The 25007-nt window shown below is 44.9% G+C and overlaps 1 protein-coding gene across 14 annotated transcripts in view; it reads left to right on the forward strand.

Moving 5' to 3' along the window:
* LOC132389741 (NACHT, LRR and PYD domains-containing protein 3-like) overlaps nt 1-24753 on the forward strand; it is a 50305-nt gene extending 25552 nt beyond the window's left edge. For 12 of the 14 annotated variants that reach the window (XM_059962312.1, XM_059962320.1, XM_059962324.1 and 9 more), the window contains 8 exons: nt 3223-3319; nt 5368-5793; nt 6335-6501; nt 9416-9587; nt 9696-9761; nt 14117-15853; nt 23480-23875; nt 24039-24753. In XM_059962312.1, coding sequence (XP_059818295.1) covers nt 3310-3319; nt 5368-5793; nt 6335-6501; nt 9416-9587; nt 9696-9761; nt 14117-15588 — 2313 coding nt within the window. In that variant the 5' untranslated portion in view covers nt 3223-3309 and the 3' untranslated portion in view covers nt 15589-15853; nt 23480-23875; nt 24039-24753. Of the gene's footprint in view, nt 1-3222; nt 3320-5367; nt 5794-6334; nt 6502-9415; nt 9588-9695; nt 9762-14116; nt 15854-18677; nt 18768-23479; nt 23876-24038 lie in introns of all 14 variants that reach the window. The other 2 variants (XM_059962313.1, XM_059962327.1) reach the window with 2 other exon arrangements.
* Nucleotides 24754-25007: the final 254 nt, after the last annotated feature.

Consider the following 25007-nt stretch of genomic DNA (forward strand, 5'->3'; position numbering starts at 1 on the left):
ATAGCTGGAGTGGGACTGAATAAACCTCGGAATACCTGTATGCGTCTGTCAGACCCATTTGCACTCACTGCAGATTTGCTAATTACTCTGGGAAGCCACACACAATTCCCTCACATTGTTTACTCATTTCAAACTCTTATCAGTTCTGCTTGTTTCCTTGCTTGGCTGTGTTACGTCACAATAATCTCTAAATGCGATGAGAATTTCCTCCCTTTATAAGGGGCCGCAGTTTTTTCCTGCTCTAGTGATTGCAGAAATGTGGAATTACCGTGAACTACTGCAACATGTCATTCACTCCTCCGTCTATTGCAAGCTGCAACGATATACTTGCCCTCGAGTATGTTGTCGCACAGGCCTCTGCGAAGGGCAAACCCTCTTGAAGCCAAATGCCCCAGCACCACATTTCAGTCTTAACTAGCAAATGCCAACCAATAATTTACATTTGTATACCCTGTCGCCATCAAGTAATTTTCTACTAATACATTGTCGGAACCTATGAATCTGTGATTAAGCAAATTGAGGTTTTATAATGAAGTTATGTTCCCATTTGGCCCTGTACCAAAGGCATGGGTTATATCTGTACTTGAGATGAATAAATGTCCCCGCAGCCAGGACTGCTGGAGCTGCCGGGGTCAGTTTAAACTCAGTCGTTGCGGGATGGGAATGAGAGTGTTTGGTCAGATGATAGAAGAGTTGACATAAAGGCAGATGCAATGTTCACAGAGACTGCAGAAGGATCGGATGTGTACAGGGCATCGTGTAGTCAGTTGGAAATGTGTTTAATTCAATACAATAAGTATTAAGAATAAGAGTAAGTTGGAACATGAATGGTACATGTTATCACCATTGCACAGACATGATTGTTACAAGGGCAGGATTGGTGTTTGATGCTCCTGGTTTTAGTTGTTTCATAATACATATTGGGGGGGGAATGTTGAAAGGGGGAGGATAGTCTTTACTAATTAGGGATGGTATCACAGCTACATAAACAGAGGACATCAATGTAGCTGGAAGTCAGAAACAGGAAGGAGGCTGTCATTCTGGGAGTATTCCATTGGCCTCCCCCAAAGCCACAGGGATAATGAGAGAAGATAACTTGGCAGTTTTGGGAAAGGTGCAAAAGCAACAAGGTTGTTGTCATTGTTGACCTCAACTTTCCTGATGTTGATTCCACCTCCTTGTTCCAAAATGTGCCAATGGGGCAGAATGCGTTGTGTGTGCAGGAAGGATTCTTAACATATTATCTGGGTGATCTAACTGTAGGAGTTGCTATACTGCATAAAGTATGAGGCAATGATGCTGGTCAACTAACAGATGTCACGATGGGTGACCTTTTTCAGATAGTGACCACAACGCTCCAACTGTTATCATGGTCATGGATAAGGATAGTAGCAGACAAAACGAGGCAGTATTTAATCAGTGGATAGATAGTTACAATGGTATTCAGAGCAACTTGGGAGTGTAAATTGGGAAAACATTTTCAAAGGGAAATGTACAATGGAACTGTGAAGGTTGTTTCAGGAACACTTGAATGCGGTCGGGGTAGATTTGTTCCATCACAGTTAACGAATTTTTATATAAACGAACCGTGGTGCACAAGTGATGAGAATATTTAAGCAAGAGACAAAAGGAAGCATTATTTAGGTTCAGGAAGCAACATTCAGACAAGGCTCTGGAGTATTATAAGATTGTCTGGAAGGAGCTTAGGAAGTGACTTAGTAGTCAAAGGGAACTTGAGAAGTTCTTGGGAAGTAGGATAATGGAAAGCCTAAGGTGTTCTACATGTGCATGAAAAAGAGGAGGGTGAATAGATTGAGGGTAGGACTAGGACTACCCAGGAGCAAAGGTTGAAACGTGCCTGGAGGATGCGGAGATAGATGAGGTGCTTAATGAATGCTTTGCTTCAGAGTTATCAATAAGATGGATAGAGATTGTGAAGATAGTATAGCAGCATGGCAATGTTAAGAAAGAGATGTTGTTCAAGCACCCAATATACACTCTGTTACTACAGGAAGTGAGGGGGGAGTTTACGGGGCATTGACAATGATCCTCTCTGGCCACAGGGATAGTAACACATGATTGGAAGCTGTCAAATGTTGTTATGTTGTTCCGTAATTCAATAAACCCAGTGGGTTTAATCTTGGGTATTATAGACACGTGAGTGCTACATCAGGGTTGGGCAAACTGTTGGTACGGATACTTGGGGACCGGAATTTTGAGTATTTGGAGAAGCATAATCTTACTACAGGTTGCCACTTTGGCTTTTTGATGGTGAGTGATGAAAATGGAAGGGGAGGTGCCGGAGATAATTTTCCACAGTATGGACCAGTCACACACAGAATACCTACCAACATTTGGGTCGACAGAGACTGAGCAGGAGTCACCATGGCATTGTGCATGGTAAGTTGTGTTCAACAGTACTTTATAATGTTCTTGAAGATGATTGTCAATGAGGGTGGGGGTGTGGATGTTGTACATTGAACTCCAGTGAAGCATTTGGCAAGGTGCCGCATGACAGCTTAGTCTGGAAGATAAGGCCCCATGTGGTAGAGAGAGAGAAAGTTAGATAGATACAAAAAATTGCCTTGAAGGTAGCAAGCAAAGAGTGGTGGTTGAAGGTTTCTCCTCAGGATGGAGGCCCGTAAGTAGTGGTGTACCGCAAAGCTGCAAGTCGGGACATTTGATAACCATTATTTGATAGCAATGATTTGAATGCAAGTACACAAGTCTCGGCCGGTAATTTCGCGGATGACACAAAGTTAGTAGATGGTACTCAAGGTGAAGACTATCACAGCTTATAGGGGATCTAAATGGGCAGAGGAGTCATAAATAGATTGTAAAACCAACACGAGTGGTAACGGTTTCATGCAGAGGCTGTGGAGGGACCTGCCAGAGGAAATGGATGAGGCAGGCACAATTGTATAATTCTAGAAGCAGTTGGGATGTGAAGAGGCCAGGACGGAAATTGGGACCCTCTCTGTGGGCACTGTGGACAGCATTGTCTCGTTGGGCTGAAGAGTCTGTGGCTGTGCTCTATTGTTCTGTGACTCTATCAGTAGGATGAGCCAGATATCACTGGACAGACGTACAGAGGTGGTGTGGGAGTTGATATTTGGTCCCTAAGCAAACTGCTGCTCTGATACAGGAGATGAAGATACTGTCACATTTGCAAAGTAATCCTGCTCTCCCTGACTCACTGTCTGCTTGTTTTGTGTAATTCACGACATCACCAGCAGGTGGAGTTGTCCCGCACCGCGAACAAAGTGTAAACAAGACGACGACAATCAACAATCATCAGTCAGAACCAGAATGGCTACAGGTATGTTCACTGGGATCTTTATGATTAAACTTCTGCCCTGTTGGTGCACAATAGTTCAGATGAAGAAACTTACACAGGTGCTAACAAGGCAGAGAGAAGTTTCATCAAGCAGTGCCATTGATCCCACTGGTAAAGCGGCTTTGTGTAATGGATCAATCCAACAGTTCCAGCGCAGGGACCTGACACCGGTAATGGTCGAACGACTCCGCTCACCAGGTAAAGCTTCACCTGAGTGAAAGGAACAGGAGACCCTGAAGCAGCAGGTTGAGAGTGAAACACAAACAGGAATGTGACAGTGGTGGTGTTTGTTATGTAAACGTCCAGGTTCAGGGTTTGTTGCACATCAAGGCCTGTTTAGAGGTGAAAGACATCTCCAGCTTTCATTTATAAAATTCAGAGACAGGTGATTAGAGCATTTCCAGGATTTCAGGAATTGTGTGATAATATAACATTTCAGATTCTGTCAAGGCAGCTATCAACTCCCTACTCGATGCGCAAAGTAGATGCGGGGAATTTTCCGAACTCTGATTTCTGTAGCCGAGTCGAGAACATCGCCAGCCTTGGAAACTGTTGTGGATCAGGCAACACTTAATTTTAGATAAATTTTTGGTCTGCTTCGGTGCATCGCTGTCTGGTATGGAGGGGCTACTGGACAAGACAGAAATAAGCTGAAAAAGGTTGTGAATCTGGTCAGCTCCATCTTGGGTACTAGACTGCAAAGTATCCACGACATCTTCAGGGAGTAGGGTCTCTGACAGGACCTCCAGCACCCAGGGCTTGCCCTTTTCTCACTGCTACCATCAGAAAGCAGGTACAGAAGCCTAAAGGTACACACTCAGTGATTCAGCAACAGATTTGTCCCCTCTACCATCTGATTCCTAAATGGATTTGAATCATTGGACACTACCTTACTTTTTTTTAATGTACAGTCTTCCTGTCTTTGCACATTTTTAAAAATTCTATTCAATATGGGTAATTGGTTTACTTGTTTCTTATTATTATTTTATGTTATTCATTAATATTTTTCCTTGCTAGATTATGTATTGTATTGAACTGCTGCTGCTAAGTGTACAAATTTCACATCACATGTCGGTGATAATAAACGTGATTCTGATTCTGTTTTAATGCACCAATCCAGGTCTGGTCTGTGACCAAATGGTGAACGTGAGTTCTCAATCTTTCCCTCTTGAGATGATCTGCTACCTGAATTTAAATTCCCAGGATCTCTGATGGGAGACCCGATATAACCAGTGACCAACTGTCTCTGTCTCCTGTAGGCATAGTGATTCCAGGTGGAATAAAAGAGAGATTACAGCCTGGAAAGGGTCCTTCGGCCTAAATAATTCATGCTCTTCCAAATAGCTCTGAGCTGGTCCGATTTCCCAGCAGCTTTTTCCAAAATTTCCCTTACAGACTTCTTTTATCTCTTTTCCTGCCCGCATCTTCTCAACTTCGTAACTTTATTTGTGTTTACAGTCTCCTCTGGTTGCATGTAATTTATACCCATCACCCGCCACATGAAGAAATGCCCCTTTGGTCCCTTTTAACTTCCTGCCAACGAGTCTCAGACTCCCCTAACCTGGGAAGAAGACCGTGACTATCTACCTAGACAGTGTGTGACAAAGCAAAAGGAGAACGTGTGATCTAGAGCATCGGACCATGAGTAATCCAGTGTCTTGTCTGTGAGTGACCCAGGTGACTGGACCGTTTGTGATCCAAGGAGATTTAAGTTTCCGGAAGATAATCCCAGTGATAATTCCTGGCATCACCTGATGTCGTTCCATTAAGAACCGTTGGTTATCAATGTGTTCCACTAATGCGTTTTCGGTGATCACTACAACTGTGTCTATCCAGTTCTTTTTCTGGGAATGGATGTGTCCAGTCACCGGCTTATCGGGATGGTCATCTGGCAGGAAGTGTGGTTCACAATCGCCAGCATAGCCTCACTCCAAATCTGGTCAGACGGAGTTTCTGCCTCATTGCAGACACCCATTGTGAATCCATGTTCGAGTATAAATCTCTCTAAACTTATTCATCATTTATTTCAGATGGGAAATTAAATCGGGTACAGAAAGTACTCAAGAGGTTTTTACCTGGCAACTCATCGAGGGAAGATGATCGGGACACGGGAAGCAAGGTACCAAAGCAGGGTCAGGTTGAGAGCAATGTCCCAATGGAATGTGGTCCTGACGCGGAGGAGAAGGAGCAAAGTCAGCACAGAGACAGTGACATCAGAGACGCCGATCAGGACTCTGGAACCAGCACAATTGAGAAGACTGCCTGTCAGCCCAGAGACAGTGGCATCGGAGACACTGAGCAGAACCCTGGAACCAGCACAAGCGAGGCGACTGCCTTTCAGCCCAGAGACAGTGACGTCAGAGACGCTGAGCAGGACCCTGGAACAAGTGAGACGACAGTCTGTCAGCACGGATGCTCATTAAACAAGGAATTATCAAGTCCCCAACAAGGAGCAGGTGAGTGAAATATGAGGGTGTTGTGTTCGCAGAATGAGGCAGGAAGTGAGTAAATGTGATTCCTTGTTGGAGGGTTGTGGTGTAGTGAGGTACCCGCTACCCCACTACATGATATGTACTACCTGCTCTGATGATTTCCAGGACATTTATTGGAGGAAATGCAGCTGTCCAAATAAGAGTGTATTTCCAGGATTTGAGTTATGGGAAAAGTATTCGCCAGGATGGAGAGAGTATCTCTGGGAAGCGACTATCAATGACAGTCCCAACATTTATTGCCCATCTTAAACTGAAATCGGTGAATAGGTGGGACGGTGGGTGAGACAGGTTTCTCGTAAATGTGGCCCTTCTGGTAACGTAATGCCCAGCACATTGATGGGTCGGTTTTAAGGCCAGTGTTGGAAATTAGCGCAAAATACGTGTTTCCAGCTGAAAGCAGGTGAACACGAAGGTTCAAGAAATAACCGGTTTGTTGAGCTGGGTCAGAGCGTTGTAGACAAGCGATATTTTAGGTTCTGACTACATTCTCTTTTTATATTCACAGAGGCAGAGTTTACAATCTCTGACCTCCTGGCACAGGGGGGCGAGTATCGACTGTACCAGCTGACAAAATTCTACAGGGACAGACTCATTCAAGCGATTGAAGAAAAGGTTGAAAGATTCGGTTGGATGTTGACAAATGAGGGACATTTCAGTAGGGAAGAAAATGAGGTGAGTGTATTTAATGTACTGTCACTGAGCTGCTGTTATCAGAGGGAGTAGTGTCAATATTAATCTCCTGCACGATCTATGAGTTCTAATGGCAACGGAAACTTTGAATCTCCCACTTCTCTTCAGCAGATCTGGTCTCAGCTCTTAAGGTGGGGGGGGGGCAGGGATCTACAGATTCAGCGTCACCTTTTCCTCTCACAACTGTTGTATTTATCAGTGTGATATGTGATATAAGAGCAGTGGCTGCATATCTGGACTGTTGAACAGGCATTCAGTCTAAAATTAATTTTGATCTTATTAGGACCGTTGGTGAAATTTACATCAGCTCATTAATCCAAGATTAATATGAAACTGTCGGATTGTAATTTGGGCCAACTGGCTTCACTGCTATACTTGAGGGAGGGAAACCTACTAACCACAGCTGGTCTGGTCTCCATCTGAGTTCCCGAACAATGAGTGGCTGGCTTGTCATAGTCATAGAAAAGTACAGCACAGAAACAGAACATTTAGCCCATCTATTCCATGCCAGGCTACTTAAACTGTCTATTCCAATTGACCTGCATTGGGCCATGGCGCTCTATACCTTTATCATTCATGTATCTATCCAGACTCCTCTTAACCGCTTGCATCACTTGCGCTGCTAGCTCATTCTACACTCTCACCGCCCCCTGAGTGAAGAAGCCTCCCCTTATTTACCTTACCTATACACCTCATAATTTGGTGTACCTCTATCAGATCTCCCTTTAATCTTCTGTGTTCCAAGGTATAAAGCCCGTCTTGTTCAATCTTTTCTTATACCTCAGGTTCTGCAGTCCCGGCAACATGCTTGTAAACTTTCCCTGTACTCTTCCAAACTTCTTTACATCTGTCCTCAGAGTAGGAGATCGGATCTGCACAAAATACTGAAAACTAGGCCTCACCAACGTTTTATACATGTTCAACATCATATCTCATCTCCAGTACTCAATATTTTTATTTATGAAGGCTAGTGTGCCAAATACAGTCTTTCCAATCCATCTACCTTTGTTGTGACGTTTAACAAATTATCGACCTGTATTCCCAGATCACTTTGTTCTACCACACTCCTCAGTGCCCTACTGGGCACTGTATAAGGTCGACTCTTCCAAAGTGAAACACGTCGCACCTGTCTGCATTAAATTGCATCCGCCATTTTTCAGCCCATTTCTCAGTTGGTTTAGACACCACTGCAAGCTCTCATTGTCTTCCTCACTCTCCACTACACGTTCCCACTCTTGGTGTCATCTACAAATTTGCTGATCCAGTCAACCACATTATCATCCAGATCATCGATATAGATGACGAACAACAATGGAGCCAACACCGATCCCTGTGGCACAGCACGAGTTACAAACTCTCAGTCAGAGATGCAACAGTCTATAACTACGCTCTGTCTTCTTCCAAAAAGCCATGGTCAAATCCAATTTACCATTTTACCTTGAATGCTGAGCAACTGATCTTTCTTGACCATCCTCCTACACGGTACCTTGTCAAATGTCGTGCTAAAGTCCATAGAGACAATACCCACTTCCTTCCATTCATCAACCTTCCCAGTAACTTTCTGGGAAAACATTAAGATTGGTTAAGCATGAGCTACCACGCACAAAGCAGATATCTCAAGACACCAAAAATCAATAGGACATATATATCAAAAAAACTTTTGGTAAGCTATTTACATTGTTAGCTAGCCGGGTTTCATATTTCATATCATCTCTACTTACGGCTTTTTAGTTGATTTCTGCTGGTTAGTAAAAGTTTCCCAGTCCTCCAGCTTTCTATTATATTTTCCTATATTCTAGGTCGTCTCCTTTGCTTTTGTGCTGACATTGACTTCCTCATCAGCCAAGTTTGATCATCATCCCTCTGGTATAATCTTTCATCTTTGGGATTTTCTACCTCTACCTGCACCTTGAGAATCGTTCCCAGAATCCTCATCTATCCCTGCTTTGCTGTTGCCTCTGCTAGTGTCCTCTTCCAATTAATTTTTTGCCTAGCTCCTCTCTCATGCCTCTGTAATTTCTTTATTCCACTGTAATATGGATACATCTAACATTCACCTTCTCCCTCTCAAACTGCTGTGTGAGTTCTGCTATTTCATGATCACTGCCTCGTAACTGTTTATTTACCTGAAGCTCCCCAATCAAACCTGGTGCAATACACAACACAGTCTCCAAATCCGCCTTTCCTATAGTGGGATCAACCATAGGCTTCTCTCAAAAGTCATCTCATAGGCATTCTATAAATTTCCTCACTTGGGATTCAGCACTGACCTGATTTTCCAAAGCTACCTGCATATTGAAATTCCCCATGACTATTTTAACATATCTGTTCTCTCTCCCACTGGAATTTGTAGCTCACATCCTTGTTACTGTTCCATCAGGGTCATTTTCAGGGTCCAATGCAGTTGCTTAGCATCCAAATAGTCCAATCCGCTATCACGTCTTTATAAGGACATCTCATTTTTTATGACAACAGAGTCAACTGCTTAGCCTTTCGATTAAACATTTATCCTTGGATGTAAGCACCGAAATATGATCTTCTTTTTGCTACGGTTCAGTGCTGTCCACCATTCATTTTATTTGCTCTCTCACTCTCCCCTCTCTTCCGTTCTTGTTGTCACATCTTTTTGATGTAATGTTGCACATTGAAAACAAGTAAATTAATCATGTTGAATAAACTGCAGGGTGTCCGTAAATCCTTATTCTTACACAATATTGATTGAGAATTTCCTTCAGGTACTGTTTCTCTGTTAATGACTGAACCCAGGGAGGATGAGGCAGCAGCCCAGTGACGGCATCTGTTCTGAAGCTACTTGGACCATGAACAGATATTTTCCTGCACATTCTCCATGTCTGTCTGTCTGCTTCACAATAAATTCATTGTTTTCCTTTTATAGAAAGTCACTGAACTGACAGAAAAGGGAAACCGGACAGAGAGTTCCAGACTCTTCCTCAGTTTGGTGATGGACAAAGGCTCCCGGGCCCGGAGGGTGATGTGGGAATCCTTTGTGTCATGGAGGACTGAGTTACCGAAGTTGGACAGAATACTGAGGGAAATACAGGAATTCGGTATGTTAAAAACACTCACTGAACACAAAGGTACATTGAAATCAACATGTTAGTTATTTTAATTATTTTAGCTCTGTTTCCATGGATTTTTTAAATATGTTTAAACAGGTCCCGATGCACAGGAATACATGAACATCGCCCAAGGTTTATCTGAATTACCCACTGAGCTGATAGGTGAGTGATGAAATGCTCAGTTCAAACCACATCTCAAATGTTCGTCTGTGACTTGGCAAAACCTGGGAATCAAAATTCACCATTAATCATTTGCTGATACGAGAAAATCCGCAGATGCAGAAAATTGAAGCAACACATACAAAATGCGGGCGGAACTCAGCAGGCCAGGCAGCATCTATAAGGAGAGATGAAATCAGCTATTGACTTCCACAAAGATTGTCTGGCATTTCCTTTTCACCTGTTACTGCATCTACAACATCATTTTCCAGTGGTCTGATATCTCCTTTTTCTATTCTTTATATATCTGGGAAAGAAAAAAAAACTACTTTGGTATCCTTTCTTATATTATTGACCATATCCTTGCATTTCCTGTACATTCATGTATATTTAGGAGCATCTAAAACATAGTTGCCTCCGACATGACCCAGGCAGTAAATTCCAGGCACCCACAACTCTCTGAATAAAAAACTACCGACAATTGCTATAAATTTATCCCATCTCACCTTAACCAAAGGCCCTCTGGTATTAGACACCAGTCTTATGTAAAAATAAACAAACAAAATAAAGGCTGTCAACCCAAACTCTTATCTGTCAATCTTGTACACATCTGTCAGATCTCGATTCTACCACCAAAGTAAACAAACCAAGTTGATCAAATCTCTACTTGTAGTACATTCCACGAATCCAGGCAACACCCTGATGAACCTGTTCTGCACCCTCTCCAATCCTTCGAAGAGCTGGACAAACAGAAGTGAACACAATACTCCAGATGCTCCCTAAAACCATAAGATCCAAGAGCAGAATTAAACCATTCGGCTCAGTGAATTTGCTCCGCAAATCCTCTCAACCCCGTTATTCTGCCAACTCCCAGTAAACGTTGATGCTTTACCTAATCAGGAATCTGTCGACCTGCATTTTAAATATACCCAATGACTTGTCTTCCTCAGCTGTCTTTGACAATAATTTCACAGATTCACCACCTGCCAGTGGAAGAAATTTCTCCTAGTATGGGTGTCCGGCAGCCAGGACAATCCACACAGTTCTCAATAATGTTAATTTTCTGTATGAGACTCCCATGTGGGACCTTGTCAAACACCCGACTATTATAAGCAGAAAATCTCCATGTGTAACTTCAACCATCACCTTTGTCACCTCCTGGAAGAACTAAATCAATTTGGCAAGATGCTAACTCCGCCCAAAGCCTTGCTGCTGAACGCCAAAACATTTCAACATTCTCTCTGTCATACTCCCATGGGGCAGACGATATAAAAGGCTGAAGGTATGTACCATCGGCCTCAAGGACAGCTTTACTTCTGCATTTATAAGACTATTGAATGGTCACTTACTATGTTATAATTGGCTCTTAATTATAATAAGACTATTTTATATATAAACTTGTAACATTGTGCACCTGGTAACGAATAACCACTCACTTAGATAACCACAATATACTTACAGAAGAGCAGAAAGAATACACTTAGTGTATGAACGGATTTAAGGAGCAACTGATAATAGATTATGTATCTATCGAGCACCTGGGAGAGTAGAAATCTTTCAATGTTATATTGTATATCAAAAACCATTTGATTCTGTCTCTCACATGGCTTAAAGGTTCCTATATTATATAAGATGCATCCAATACTTGTGAAATTTTTACAGCATCTAATGAGGTACAATAAATGCCCTATTAACAACCACAACGGAACAACCACTGTTCCAAAATGTCTCCAAAATAAATGGAGACATTTTCCAGAGCGACGCACTAAACCTACTATGATTATGTCTGCCGTTAAATCCACTCTTGAATTTCCTGAAACAGACAAAAATCAGATATCGAGTCAGAAAAAAAAAACAAACGAATTATACCTTGACACAGCTATACATGGATGATTGGAAATTAGTTGTTCTTGCATCAGTGAAGCTAAAACAATTAATTCAAATAATGGAACTAATTTCCATAGAAACCATATATAGCATATATAGCTATGCATGTCTGTGTGATTCTATAAAATATTAAATTAAATAAGTTGTGCAGAAATAGAAATAAAAAACAGATTAGTGAGTCACTATCGATAGTTTCAATGTCCATTCAGAAACTGGATGGCAGAGGAGAAGTTCTTCCTGAATCGTTCAGTGTGCACCATACTCCGATCCTGCACAGTAGTCCCCATGAACAAGACGGGAATGAAGCCAGTTACAGTGCTCTGTAAGTTACACCTGTAGAAATATTCGAATTATGTTGGAAACTTCTGATTAAATATAGCCATTTCTGTGCCTTCTTTGTAGCTGCATCGATATATTAGGTCCAGGTTAGATACTCGGAGATATTGACAGCCAGGAATTTGAAATTGCTCACTCTTTCCATCAGATCCCTCTGTGAGGATTGGTATGTCATGTTTCTTCATCATACCCATTCAGAAATCTAGACTTAGATCTAACGATATATTTTCATCAATGCAAGGAGGATTCAGCACTCCGTATAAGCATATACAATTCTGATAAAGGGGACACATCACTGAACGGAAATGAAAGCACAACAATTCATAATAACTAAGAGCACTAGATGTCGACAAGGAAGCGTTGAGCGCCTGGCTCAGAGTTGGAGGCCTCTTACCAGAAACAGAAGGGATCATCATAGTAATACAGGACCAGGTGGTTAACACATCTAGTTATCAATAATAAGGAATAAAGGGCAACAGGTTCAAGATGATAAATGCTGAAAATTACAAGAGAAGCCAAAAACAATTGAACACATTACAGGAACCCGCAATAGTTTTATTCAATCTGAGCACTGACAATCAAGAGGTAGACAACTTTCACCAAAATCTTGCTTAAACTACAGCTGATGGAAGACATTATCCCTCACTGTAAATACAAGCCTGCTCCACTTTTAGAGTCCGACAAATCCAACTGTGACCAATCCATTATTACAAATAGGACAATTCATAATAACTGTCTGGCTATAATTGTACATGATAAACTAGCAAAAACAACTCTTAAATAGATGTTGCCATTCTAAACAGAGATAACACAGAAATCAATTAATAAAAAGCTTTAGAAATATTCTGAATTAAAAGAGGAAATTGAAAGACTGTGGAACATGAACACGATATACATTGTCCCGATATTAATATCGACAACTGGTATCATCCAAAAAGCACTACACAATAGTATTAATGAATTAGCTCCACACAGCAATGCTTATGTAAATCTTCTGAAAGCCAGAATAGTAGAATGCATTTTCTCGGAAACTGCAACACTGTTTCTCTACAATATTCTGTTCCGTTTTTCCTTGTAGGACTTCATTGCACCGATGTGACGATATTATCTATTTGGATTGCATGCATAAATTTTTCATTGTACCTTGGTACATGTTGACTATAATAAACCAATTTGCCAAGTTATTTTTGTCAATAGCACAGAGCTGCTTGGTTGCTTAAGACTGTTATACCCAGGGGTGGTTGTGGCGATACACTCCCTCAACCTATTAAATGCTCCAAGTGGCGTGCGACTCACACAGCCTCTGACAATCAGGTACAGCTCCTGGCCTTCATGTGTGACTGAGCTACTAAGCTTGACAGAGGCATTTCTTCTGACAGGACAAAGGGCAAATGGGGGTTACAGCCACCTGACAACCAGTCGCTTCGGGCAGTTGGGGCTCATCGTTCGTGACTGGCAGCTCATCCAGAAGAAGGAAAACAGTGATCTCACGCTGTTACTTTGGGAGTAAACCCGGTGGGAAAAATATAAACATATAACAATTACAGCACGGAAAAAAGGCCATCTCGGCCCTTCTAGTCCGTGCCGACTCTTACTCTCACCAAGTCCCACTGACCCACACTCAGCCCATAACGCTCCATTCCTTTCCTGTTTCCAATTTTGCTTTAAATAACAATACCGATCCTGCCTCTACCACTTCTACTGCAGCTGGAGCCCCTAAGGCATTCTTGGGTTGCATTCAACGCGGTCTGGCAACTCCTGTGACACTTCTGGTGCCAAGCTGTATCAGTCTCTGCAGTTCCTTTGTGTTCATCGTCTGCTAATGATGTAAACAATGCTTCAAATATAGTCAAATGTTGTCCTAACGAAAGTGCAGTCAGGGTTGCAATTGGATATCGGGAAAATTCTCTTCAAAATTAATTAAAAACAGGATATGAGTATTGGACATTTTCAGGGACATCCCTTGCTGTCAATTCCCGTGTCTGTGAACAGAATTTTACTTTCTGTCCTCGTATCCACGGAAGCATTGAAATAATTCATATAATCTCAAACACTGAATGTTGAAATTCAGTTAAAAAGTTCTTTGTCAGTTGAGCCATTTAACATTGTGACCATGTTCTCTGTTCCCATGGAAGATGTTCAACAGAAACACAAGGAGACTCTGCGGGCACAAACTGAAACACTGAGAGTGAACACGATCCTGATGACGGAGAAGGTGAAGGTTTTCCAGCTGGTTGATCGATACGCTGAACTCACGGTCATTTCTACTGTTCGAGATCGGAAACTGGTGGAACATGAGCTGCTGGCAAGAGGCAGAGACCATGAGGAATTGAGAGAAAAACATCTCCGCAGAGAGCTGGAAAAAATCCGGACTGATCAGTTGTTCCAGAGTAGCTTTTCCAAGAGGAAATCCAAATCTGGGAGTTCAGCAGCAGTGGCCGGAGTCCCGGGGATTGGAAAATCAACAATGGTACAAAAGATTGTTTATGATTGGGCAACAGGGAAGATATACCAACAGTTCCGGATTGTAATTAGTTTTAAATTCCGGGAGCTAAACACCATTAACTGCAAAATAAACCTGAAGGAATTGATTCTGGATCAGTATCCATACTTTGGGAGTTCCCTGAGAGAGGTCTGGAAGAACCCGGAGGGATTGCTGTTTATATTCGATGGTTTGGACGAATTCAATGACAAAGTTGATTTTGCTGACAGCCAGAGAGACACAGAAGCTCAGTACACATGCACAGATCCTGAATTCAAGTGCAAGGTGTCTGACATTGTGTACAGTTTAATCCAGGGTAAGCTGCTCCCAGGGTGTTCAGTGCTGGTGACCACCCGTCCCACTGCGTTACATTTATTGGAAAAGGCAGAGATCAGTGTCTGGGCTGAAATCCTGGGATTTTCTGGTGAGGAACGGAAGAAATATTTCATCAGGCATTTTGAAGATCAGACGGTGGCAGCAGCTGTTTTCAAACATGTGAAGGAGAACGAGATCCTGTACACCATGAGCTACAACCCCTCCTACTGCTGGATCCTCGCTCTGACACTGGGACCCTTCTTCACACAAAGAGTCAGGGACACACAGCGAGTTCCCAAGACCATCACCCAACTATATTCCTACTATATTTACAATATCCTGAAAAACCACGGCCGTGAGATTGAGAACCCCCGTGATGTGTTGCTCAGGGTTGGTCTGATGGCCTTCAGAGGAGTGTTTGAGAAGAAGATTGTGTTTACAGATGGAAATTTGATCAACTACAATCTGCAGCCTTCCCAGTTCCTGTCCGGGTTCCTGATGGAGCTTTTGGAGAGAGAGGAATCTGCCCGATGTGTGGTGTACACATTCCCACACCTCACCATACAAGAGTTTATAGCTGCAGTCGCACAATTCCTGAATCCACATCCCGGGGATATCCTGAAATTCCTCACTGAAGCCCACAACACGTCAGATGGACGATTCGAGGTATTACTCCGTTTTGTTGCTGGTCTCTCCTCGCCAATGACAGCTCGGGGCCTGGAGGAGTTTCTGGGTCCATTTCATCATCAAACAACATGCCGGGTGATTGACTGGGTGAAGGCGAGGTTAAACGCCAGATTGGAAACATGAGTAGTGAAGCTGATAAAAGGAGCCTCCTGAATACATTACACTACCTGTTTGAGTCTCAGAATCGTGTACTGGCTCAGGCTACACTGGGATCTGTGGAAACACTTCCATTCAGTGGAATGACACTGACCCCGATTGACTGCGCGGTCCTGTCTCATGTCATCAGTCTCTGTGATACAATAAAACACCTCGAACTGGAGAACTGTCACATTCAGTGTGAAGGAATCCAGCGGCTGGGACCCGGGATGCACAAGTGCCAGGAGTTGAGGTAACTTGATTTATCTCTCACTCTGAACTGTAAAACTGTTCCGTTGTGCCATTTCAATGAAAAGGGTTAAAATGTGATAAATCAGATTGTGATGACCTGTGATTGTGATTGGTCCATCGTTCCTCAAGGACGGGAGGGTTCTCTGGTTCCTTGTGAAGGGATGTTGGAGACTTCATCAGATCAGTGAACAACGGCCATTGGTTTAATGGTAGTAAATCAAAGGAATAGCCTTGTTTCTTGCTGTCTGTGACAAGTCAATTGACAATGTTCCTTCTCACTGTTACTGACACCCAGTCCGACACTCCATTCCCTGTTTGTAACTTTGCTCACTACCAGATACAGAGAGAGAGGGAGCGATTCTCCTCTGGGCCTCTGTTCAGACCCAACACACCCGTGCAAAGATTTTCTGCATCCTCTCATCTTGTACGATTATCATTTACCCTTGGAATCCTCCTGTGTGACTTCTCATCCCAATCCCACTTCCTTTCTTCGGGATCTCGTCTCATCCACATTCTTCATGTGGGCTCTCTATAACCCTTTCCACATCCTCCAGTGGAATGTCTTTTCCAAACCCCCTTCTTGTGGGTTCTCTCTTCCCCATCCCCTTCTCTCTAGTGGTATCCCATCCTAACCCCCTTCCTCCTGTGGGCTCCTCTTCTGCATCTTCTTCCTTCTGTGGGGTCTTTCTTGCCCATCCCCATACCACCTGTGAGTTCTCTCTTCCCTATCCCCCTTACTGCTGTTGGATCTCTCCTCCCCATCCCCTTTCCGCCTGTGGGATCTTTCTACCCCATCCCCCTTCCGCTTGTGGCAACTCTCCTCCCCATATCCCTTCATAGGATTGTAAAATCATAGAACACTACAGCACAGAAAACAAGCCATTCGGCCCTTCTGTTCAGTAACGAAACTTTATTCTGCTAGTCTCATTGACCTGCACCCAGTCCATCACCCTCCAGTCCTCTCCCATCCATGCATTTATCCAATTTATTCTTAAAACATAAGAGTGAGTCCGCATTTTCCACATCAGATGGCAGCTCTTTCCATATTCTCACCACTCTCCCAGTGAAGAAGTTCCCCTTAAACCTTCTCCCTTTCACCCTGAAGCCAAGTCCTCCTGTAATTTATCTCTCCTAATCTATGTGGAAAGAACCTATTCGCATTTGCCCTGTCTATAGCCCTCAAAGTTTTGTAAACCTCTTTGAAATCTCCCCTCATTCTTCTGCGCTCTAAGGAATAAAGTCCTAACCTGTTCAATCTTTCCTTATAACTCAACTCCTGAAGACCCGGCAACATCCTAGTAAATCTTCCCTGCACCCTTTCTATCTTACTGATATCCTGCCTATAGTTATGTGATCCGAACTGCACACAATACTCCAAATTTGGTCACACTAATGTCTTATACAACCTCACTATAACATTCCAACTCCTATGCTCAGTACTTTGACTTATGAATGCCAGGATGCCAAAAGCCTCCTTTACAACCCTGTCTACCTGTGACGCCACTTTCAGGGAATTATGTATCTGAACTCCCAGATCCCTTTCTTCCTGCGCACTCCTCAGTGCCCTACCATTTACTGTGTATGTTCTACCTTGATTTGTCCTTCCAAAATGCAACACCTCACACTTGTCTGCATTAAATTCCATCTGCAATTTTCTGCTTCATTTTTCCAGTTGGTCCAGATCCCTCCGTAAGCTTTGAAAGCATTCATCGCTGTCCACAACGCATCCATCTTAGTGTCATCAGCAAACTTGCTGATCCAATTTATCACATTATCATCTAAATCATTGATACAGACAACCAAAAACAATGTTCCCAGCACAGATCCCTGAGGCACACCACTAGTCACAGGCCTCCAGTCTGATAAGCAATCATCCACTACCACTCGCTGTCTTCTCCAACACAACAAATTTCAAATCCATTTAGAATCCAACTTCTCCATGGATACCTAGTTTACCTTCACATTATCTGCCATGTCTTATTTTTGCCTTCCTCTTTAGTATTCCCTTACATTTTCTATACTCTTCAAGTACCTCATTTGTTCCTTGTTGCCTATACCTGCTGAACACCTACTTAACCAGATCGCCAATATCCCTTGAAAACCAAGGTTCCCTCTGCCTGTTAACTTTGCCTTTAATCCTGGCAGGAACATGCAAACTCTGCACTCTCAAAATTTCACCCTTGAAGGCGTTCCACTTTCTGAGCACATCCTTGCCAGAAAACAACTTATCCCAATCCACTCTTCCCAGATCCTCTCTCATTTCCACAAAATTGGCCCTTCTCCAATTCAGAACCTTGACCAGTTCTATCCTTATCCATATTTATAACCATATAGCAATTACAGCACGGAAATAGGCCATCTCGGCCCTTCTAGTCCGTGCCAATGCTAACGCCCACCTAGTCCCACTGGCCCGCACTCAGCCCATAACCCTCCATCCCTTTCCTGTCCATATACCTATCCAATTTTACTTGAAATGACAATACAGAACCTGCCTCTGCCACTTCTACTGGAAGCTTATTCCACACAGCTACCACTTTCTGAGTAAAGAAATTCCCCCTCATGTTACCCTTAAACTTTTGCCACCTAACTCTCAACTCATGTCCTCGTGTTTGAATCTCCGCTATTCTCAATGGAAAAAAAAACCTATCCACGTCAACTCAATATACCCCTTCATTATTTTAAATGCCTCTATCAAGTTCCCCCTCAACCTTCTACGCTCCAAAGAATAGCCTTTCCCTGTTACTTAGCTGCAGAAACTCAGGTAACAGTCTCATAAATCTTCTCTGTACTCTCTCTAATTTGTTGATATCTTTCCTATAATTCAGTGACCAGAACTGTATGGGAATGAGAGGGTTAACATATGAGGAACGTTTGACCGCTCTTGGACTGTACTCCTTGGAGTTTAGAAGAATGAGGTGGGACCTGATAGAAACATTTCGAATGTTGAAAGAGTGGATGTGGCAAAGTTGTTTCCCATGTTGCGGAGTCTAGTACGAGAGGATTGCAGGGCGCCCATTCAGAATGGAGATGCGATTTTTTTTTTTAGCCAGAGGGTGGTGATTCTATGGAATTTGTTGCCACGGGCGGCAGTGGAGGCCAAGTCATTGGGTGTATTTAAGGCAGAAATAGATAGGTATCTGAGTAGTCAGGGCATCAAATGTTATGGTGAGAAGGCGGGGAATGGAACTAAAGGGGAGATTGGATCAGCTCATGATGAAATGGCGGAGCATACTCGATGGGCAGAATGGACAAATTCTGCCCCTTTGTCTTATGGTCTTATATCGATAATAGCAATAATGTCGAAATCATCATGTGCCTATCCACGACCTAAGCTCATCTGCCTCACCTACAATACTCCTTGCATTGAAATAGATGCACCTGAGATCATTTCTATCATCTACAAACGATTGATATCTGTTATAGAAGCATTCCTTGAATGACCTTTATCCTCCTCCACATCACTACCTGCTCTAACACTCTAGTTCCACTCCCCCTGCAATCTAGTTTAAAACCCCCGGAGCAGAAGTTGCTAACCTACCGGCAAGGACGTTAGTCCCCTCCAGTTCAGTTGCAAACTGCCCAATTCGAACTGGTCCCACCTTCTCTGGATGAAAGCCCAATCGTCAGGAAACGTGAACCACACCCTCATGCATCATCCCCTCAGCAACGTATTTAGCTGCATTATCTTCCTATTTCTAGCCTCACTAGCACGTGGCACGGATAGCAATCCACCTGAGAGATATCGCTTTCCCATCCCCCTTTCATCCTCTGGGCTCTCTGTTCCCACTCCCCCTTCCTTCCAACTGTTGGATCTCTCCTCAGCATCTCCCTTGCTTCTCAGGGATCTCAGTTCCCCATTCCTTCCTGCTGTTGAATCTCTTCCTCCTGTGGGTTCTCTATCCCAATACACCTTCCTCTTGTGGGATCTCTCTTGCACATCCCCCTTCTTCATCTGGAATCTCTCTTCTCCATACTCTTTGTTCCTGTGGGATATCTCTACCCAACCCCCTTCCTCCTGTGGGATATCTCTACCCATACCCCTTCCTCCTGTGGGCTCCCCGTTCCGTATACACCTTGCTCCCGTAGGATCTCTCAACACTAACTCCCTTCCTCCTGATTAATCTCTTCTCCCCATCCCCATTCCTAGAGTGGAATCTCTCTTCTCCACCCCACAGGCTCCTGTGGGATCTCTCTTGCCCTCCCCTTTCACCCTATGGGGCCTCTGCTCCCATCCTACTTCCATCTGTGGGATCTCTCTTCCTCATCAACTTTCTGATGTTGGAACTCTCTTCCCCATCCCCCTTCCTCTTGTGGGACCTCTCCTCCCTATCCACCTTCCTGCTGTTGGAATTTTCTTCCCCATCCCCAATTCTCTTGTGCGATATCTCTTCCCCAATCCCCTTCCTTCTGTGGAATCTCTCTTCCCCAACCCCCTTCCTGCTGTCGGATTTCTCTTCCCCATCTCCCTTCCTCCTGTGGGATCTCTCATCCCCAACACCATTCCTCTCGTGGGATCTCACTTCCTCATCCTCCTTCTTGCTGTGGGAACTCTCTTTCCAATCCCGTTTCCTCCGGTGGGATCCCTTTCCCCATCACCTTCCACCTGTGAGATCTCTCTTCACCAAACCCCTTCCTCCCGTGGGATCTCTCCTCCCATCCCCATTCCTTCTGTGCCATCTCTCTTCCCCATCCACATTTACCCTGTGGGGCTTCTGTTCCCACCCCTCCCCCCATTTCCTGTGGGATCTCTCCTACTCCTCCCTGTTCCTTCTGTTGGATCTCCCTTTCCCATGCTCGATCTTCCTGTAGGATCTCTGTTCCACATCCTTCTTCCTTCTGTGGTTCTTCGCCTCCCCATCAACTTCCTGCTGTTGGATCCTTCTTCCTCATCCCTCTTTCTCCTATGGGATTCCCCTCCCATCATTTCCTCTTGTGGGATCTCTCTTCCCCATCCCCTTCGTCCTGTTTGATCTCTCTTCCCCATCCCCCTTCCTCCTGTTGGCTCTCTCTTCACAATCCCACATCCTGCTGTTGGGCCTCTGTTCCCAATCCCCTCTTCCTGTGGCATCTGACCTTCTTATCTTCCTTCCTCCTGTGGGATCTCACTTCCCAATCCCTTTTCCTCCGGTGGGCTCACTTTTCCCCATCTCCGGTCCTCCTTTGGGTCTTGTGTCTCTCTTCCCCATTTTCCTCACCTCCTGTGGGCTCTCTCTTCACCATACCCCTTCCTGCAGTTTGGCCGTTGCATCCATTCCCCTGTGGCTTCTGTCTTTCTCATTTCACGACCCCCGGCGGGATTTATCTTCCCCATCCCCCTTCCTCCTGTGGGGCCTCTGTTCCCAATACCCCTTTCTCCGGTGGGATCTCTCTTCCCCATGCCCTTCCTCCTGTGAGATTTCTCTTTCCCAAACCCCATACTCCCGTGGGATTTATCTTCCCCATCCCACTTCCTCCTGTGGGATATCTCTTCCTCATCCGCCTTCCTTCTTTCAGATCACTCATCCATCCAACTTCCTCCTGTGGGCTCTCTCTTCTCCATTCCCCACATTCCTGTGGGTTCTCTCCTTCCAAACCCCTTTCCTCCGTTGTGCTCTCTCTTCCCCATTCCCCTTCCTCCTTTGGGATTTATGTTCCCCATCCCACTTCCTCCTATGAGATCTCTCTTCTCCATCCCCTTCCTCCTGTGGGTCCTCTGTCCCCATGCCCCCTCTTCCTGTGGGATCTCTCTTTCCCATATCCATTCCTCCTGAGGTATCTCTCCTACTCACTCTCACCACCCCCCACCCCCCATCCTCCTGCATAATCTCTCTTTCCCGTCACTCCTCTTCCTGTCTGATCTCTCTTACCCTTGCTCCTTCCTCCTGTGGGATTTCTCTTACCCATTCCCCTTTCCTTCTGTGGGATTTCTCTTACCCATCCCCCTTCCTCTTGTGGGATCTCTCTTCCCCATCCCCATTCCTCCTGTCGGATCTCTCTTCCCCATCCCCATTCCTCCTGTCGGATCGCTCTGCCACATCCCCCTTCCTCCTATGAGATTTCTCTTCCCCATCCCCTTTCACCTATGGGATTTATCTTCCCTACCCCCTTTGTTCCAATGGGATCTCTCTTCCCCATCCTCCTGTGGGGCCTCTGTGCCCAATTCCCCTTCCTCCGTTGGGATCTCTCTTCCCTATCCACCTTCCAACTCTGGGATCTCTTCCACATCTCCAATACTCATGTGGGTCCTCTGTTCACATGCAACACTTGTATTGTGGGATATCCCTTCCACATCCCCCTTCCTGCTTTTGGATCGCTAGTCCATCCCACCTCCTCCTGTAGTCTCTCTCTTCCCCTTCCCCCTTTCTCCTGTGGGTCCTCTTCTCCCATGCACCCTCTTCCTGTGGGATCTCTCTTTCCCAAACCCATTCCTCCTGAGGTATCTCTCTTCCCCATCCCCCATCTTCGTGTGGGTTCTCTCTTTCCAATCCCCCTTCCTCTGTTGTGCTCTCTCTTCCCCATCCCCTTCCTCCCATGAGATCTCTCTTTCCCATCCCCTTCCTCCTGTGGGTCAACTGTCCCCATGGCCCTTCCTGTGGAATCTCTCTTTCCCAAACCCATTCCTCCTGAGGTATCTCTCTTCCCCATCCCCCTTCCTCCTACGGGATCTCTCATCCATCCCCCTTCCTCCTGTGGGGCCTCTGTTCCCAATTCTACTTCCTCCGTTGGGATCTCTTTTCCACATCCCCGTTCTCCTGTTGGATCTCTCTTCCCCATTCCCCTTTCTCCAGTGGGAAATGTCTTCCCCATCTGCCTTCGTCCGGTGGGATACCTCTTCCCAATCCACATTCCTCTTTGGGATCACTCATCGATCCGTAATCCTCCTGTGGGATCTCTCCTATTGCTCCCACATCCTCCTATCTGATTTCTTTGCACCATGCTCGATCCTCCTCTTGGATCACTCTTCCAGATCCACTTTCCTCCTGAGGGATCTCTCTTCTCCATCCCCTATCTTCCAATGGGATCTCTCTACTCCATCCCCCTTCCTAATGTGGGATCTCTCTTACTATCCACTTTCCTCCTGTGAGAAATCTCTTCCCCGTTCACCATCTTCCCTTGTGATCTCTCTTCCCCATCCTCCTTCCTCCAGTGGGATAACTCTTCTACGTCCGCCTTCCTCCTCTGCAATCTCATTTTCTCATCCCCCATCCCTGTTCGAATCCATCACTCCACATCCCCTTTCCTGCTATGGATCGCTCTTCCATCCGACCTCCTCCTCCTGTGGTATCTCTCTTCCCCATCCCTGTTACTCAGTTGGGTCTATTTCGCTGTGTCCCATTGGCATTTCTGCATTTCTGCCAGGAACATCCTTCGTCCATGCCCCTCCGACCCTCTCACATCAGGAACATTTTTCTAACCATCAGAGGATTGGGACAGAATATGTGGAGTTTACAGGGTCACACCGACAGACTAAATTACTGACATTTGGTATAATCTGGAGCTAGGGAGGGAGGGGCATTGACAGTGATGGGAACACCGATCAGTGACTTAGTGAAGGGTTTAAAATTTCCTGAAACATTCGAGTGAGAGAAAATCCCCCAGACCCACGGTTTGAATCACTTTGTTCAGCAATCTGTCTGTTTGTGTTTAGACTGAATTTTAATAGCCTGGGAGACTCAGGAGTGAAACTGGTGTCTGCGGCTCTGAGGAACCCAGAGTATAAAATACAGAGACTGGGGTAAGTACCAGACTGTTGGAGATTGTGTTTACAGTCACTAGGTGTCTAATGTGATCAGTAATTGTGTTACTGATAAACACTGGGGGTTGGACTGTCTCCTGTCTCTCTGTGTCCTTCACCTTCACTCTCTATCATCTCCAGTCTGGGCGGTGTCGGTCTCGCAGATTCTGGTACCGAGGATCTTGCCTCTGCTCTCTGTACAAACCCATCACTGACGGAGCTGGACCTGAGAGCAAACTCGCTGACAGACCGATCTGTCCCCGCACTCCGCCACCTCATACTGACCCTCCCGAGTCTGAAGCGGATCGAGTGAGTATTTGTGTTAATGTTCAATGTGATAAAATATCAGCGGATCTGCGGGTTTTCTGGTGATAATTGTCTGTGAGTGTCGTTGAACATTAACCCGAGTCCCCAGTTACTAACACTGTTGTATAATCTGTTTATTTCCTCTTTATTCTTCCATCTGTTTCAGGCTGCGGAACAATCTATTCACTGAGACCGGCGAGAAGGAACTGAGATCTCTGCAGGAACCCAAACCCGGACTGGCAGTGAACGTCTGAATGTGTGAACATCCCCGCCCGCGGGATGGGGGCATTTTGTACGATTCCCCGCCCTCCCCTTTAACTACTGCCCTTACCTGAAATGGCCGCACCAGGTTTAATTTCCAACGGTTTTAACAGAACTGCCTCCAGTCTCGAGCTGGGTGACATCGGAAGCTTTCCCGCAGTGACGAATTTTCGCCTGTTGTCCAGAGTCACAGCTTTCGCCGGCTGTGCGGGTTCGAGAACCCCTGTTCCCTCCCCATCCAGGTGAGACCCCGGGCAACTACACAGACAGGAAGAGCCCTAGGTCGGGGCTCAGTCTGGACACCGGTGCCCGGGGGTGAGATTATCCAGGGAGAGAATCATTTTGCTCCCTTTGCTGAGGACGGTGCATTCGGCAGCCTGGCCGATATAATGATGTTAAATGGACAAATCCCTCGGCAGTGACCCTGGATCTGCAGCGATCCCGGACACGGCCCTGAAGTGTGATTTTATAATCATCAGTTCCCCAATGCAGAGTGACAGTGACAAACGAAACTGATTATTCGAACTGTCACTTCTTGTCGCCGATCAGTTAATTGTGTGTGACTGTGTATGAGTTGATTTAATTTGTCATGATGAAATCAATAAACCGTTGTAACTTCCTGTCTTGGTGTCGGACTTTAGTCGCATTGGAGGAGAACCAGTGACCTGGCGTTATTGCTGCTCCCTGCACCCGATGAAATAATACATGGTAAATGGCAGGGCATTGAGGAATGCAGTAGAACAGAGTGATCTAGGAATAATGGTACATATTTCCCTGAAGGTGGAATCTCATGTCGATAGGGTGGTGAAAGAAGCTTTTGGTATGCTGGCCTTTATTAATCAGAGCATTGAGTATAGGAGTTGGGATGTAATGT

This window comes from Hypanus sabinus, unplaced genomic scaffold (genome assembly GCF_030144855.1).
Source record: "Hypanus sabinus isolate sHypSab1 unplaced genomic scaffold, sHypSab1.hap1 scaffold_644, whole genome shotgun sequence".
Taxonomy (NCBI): Eukaryota; Metazoa; Chordata; class Chondrichthyes; order Myliobatiformes; family Dasyatidae; genus Hypanus; species Hypanus sabinus.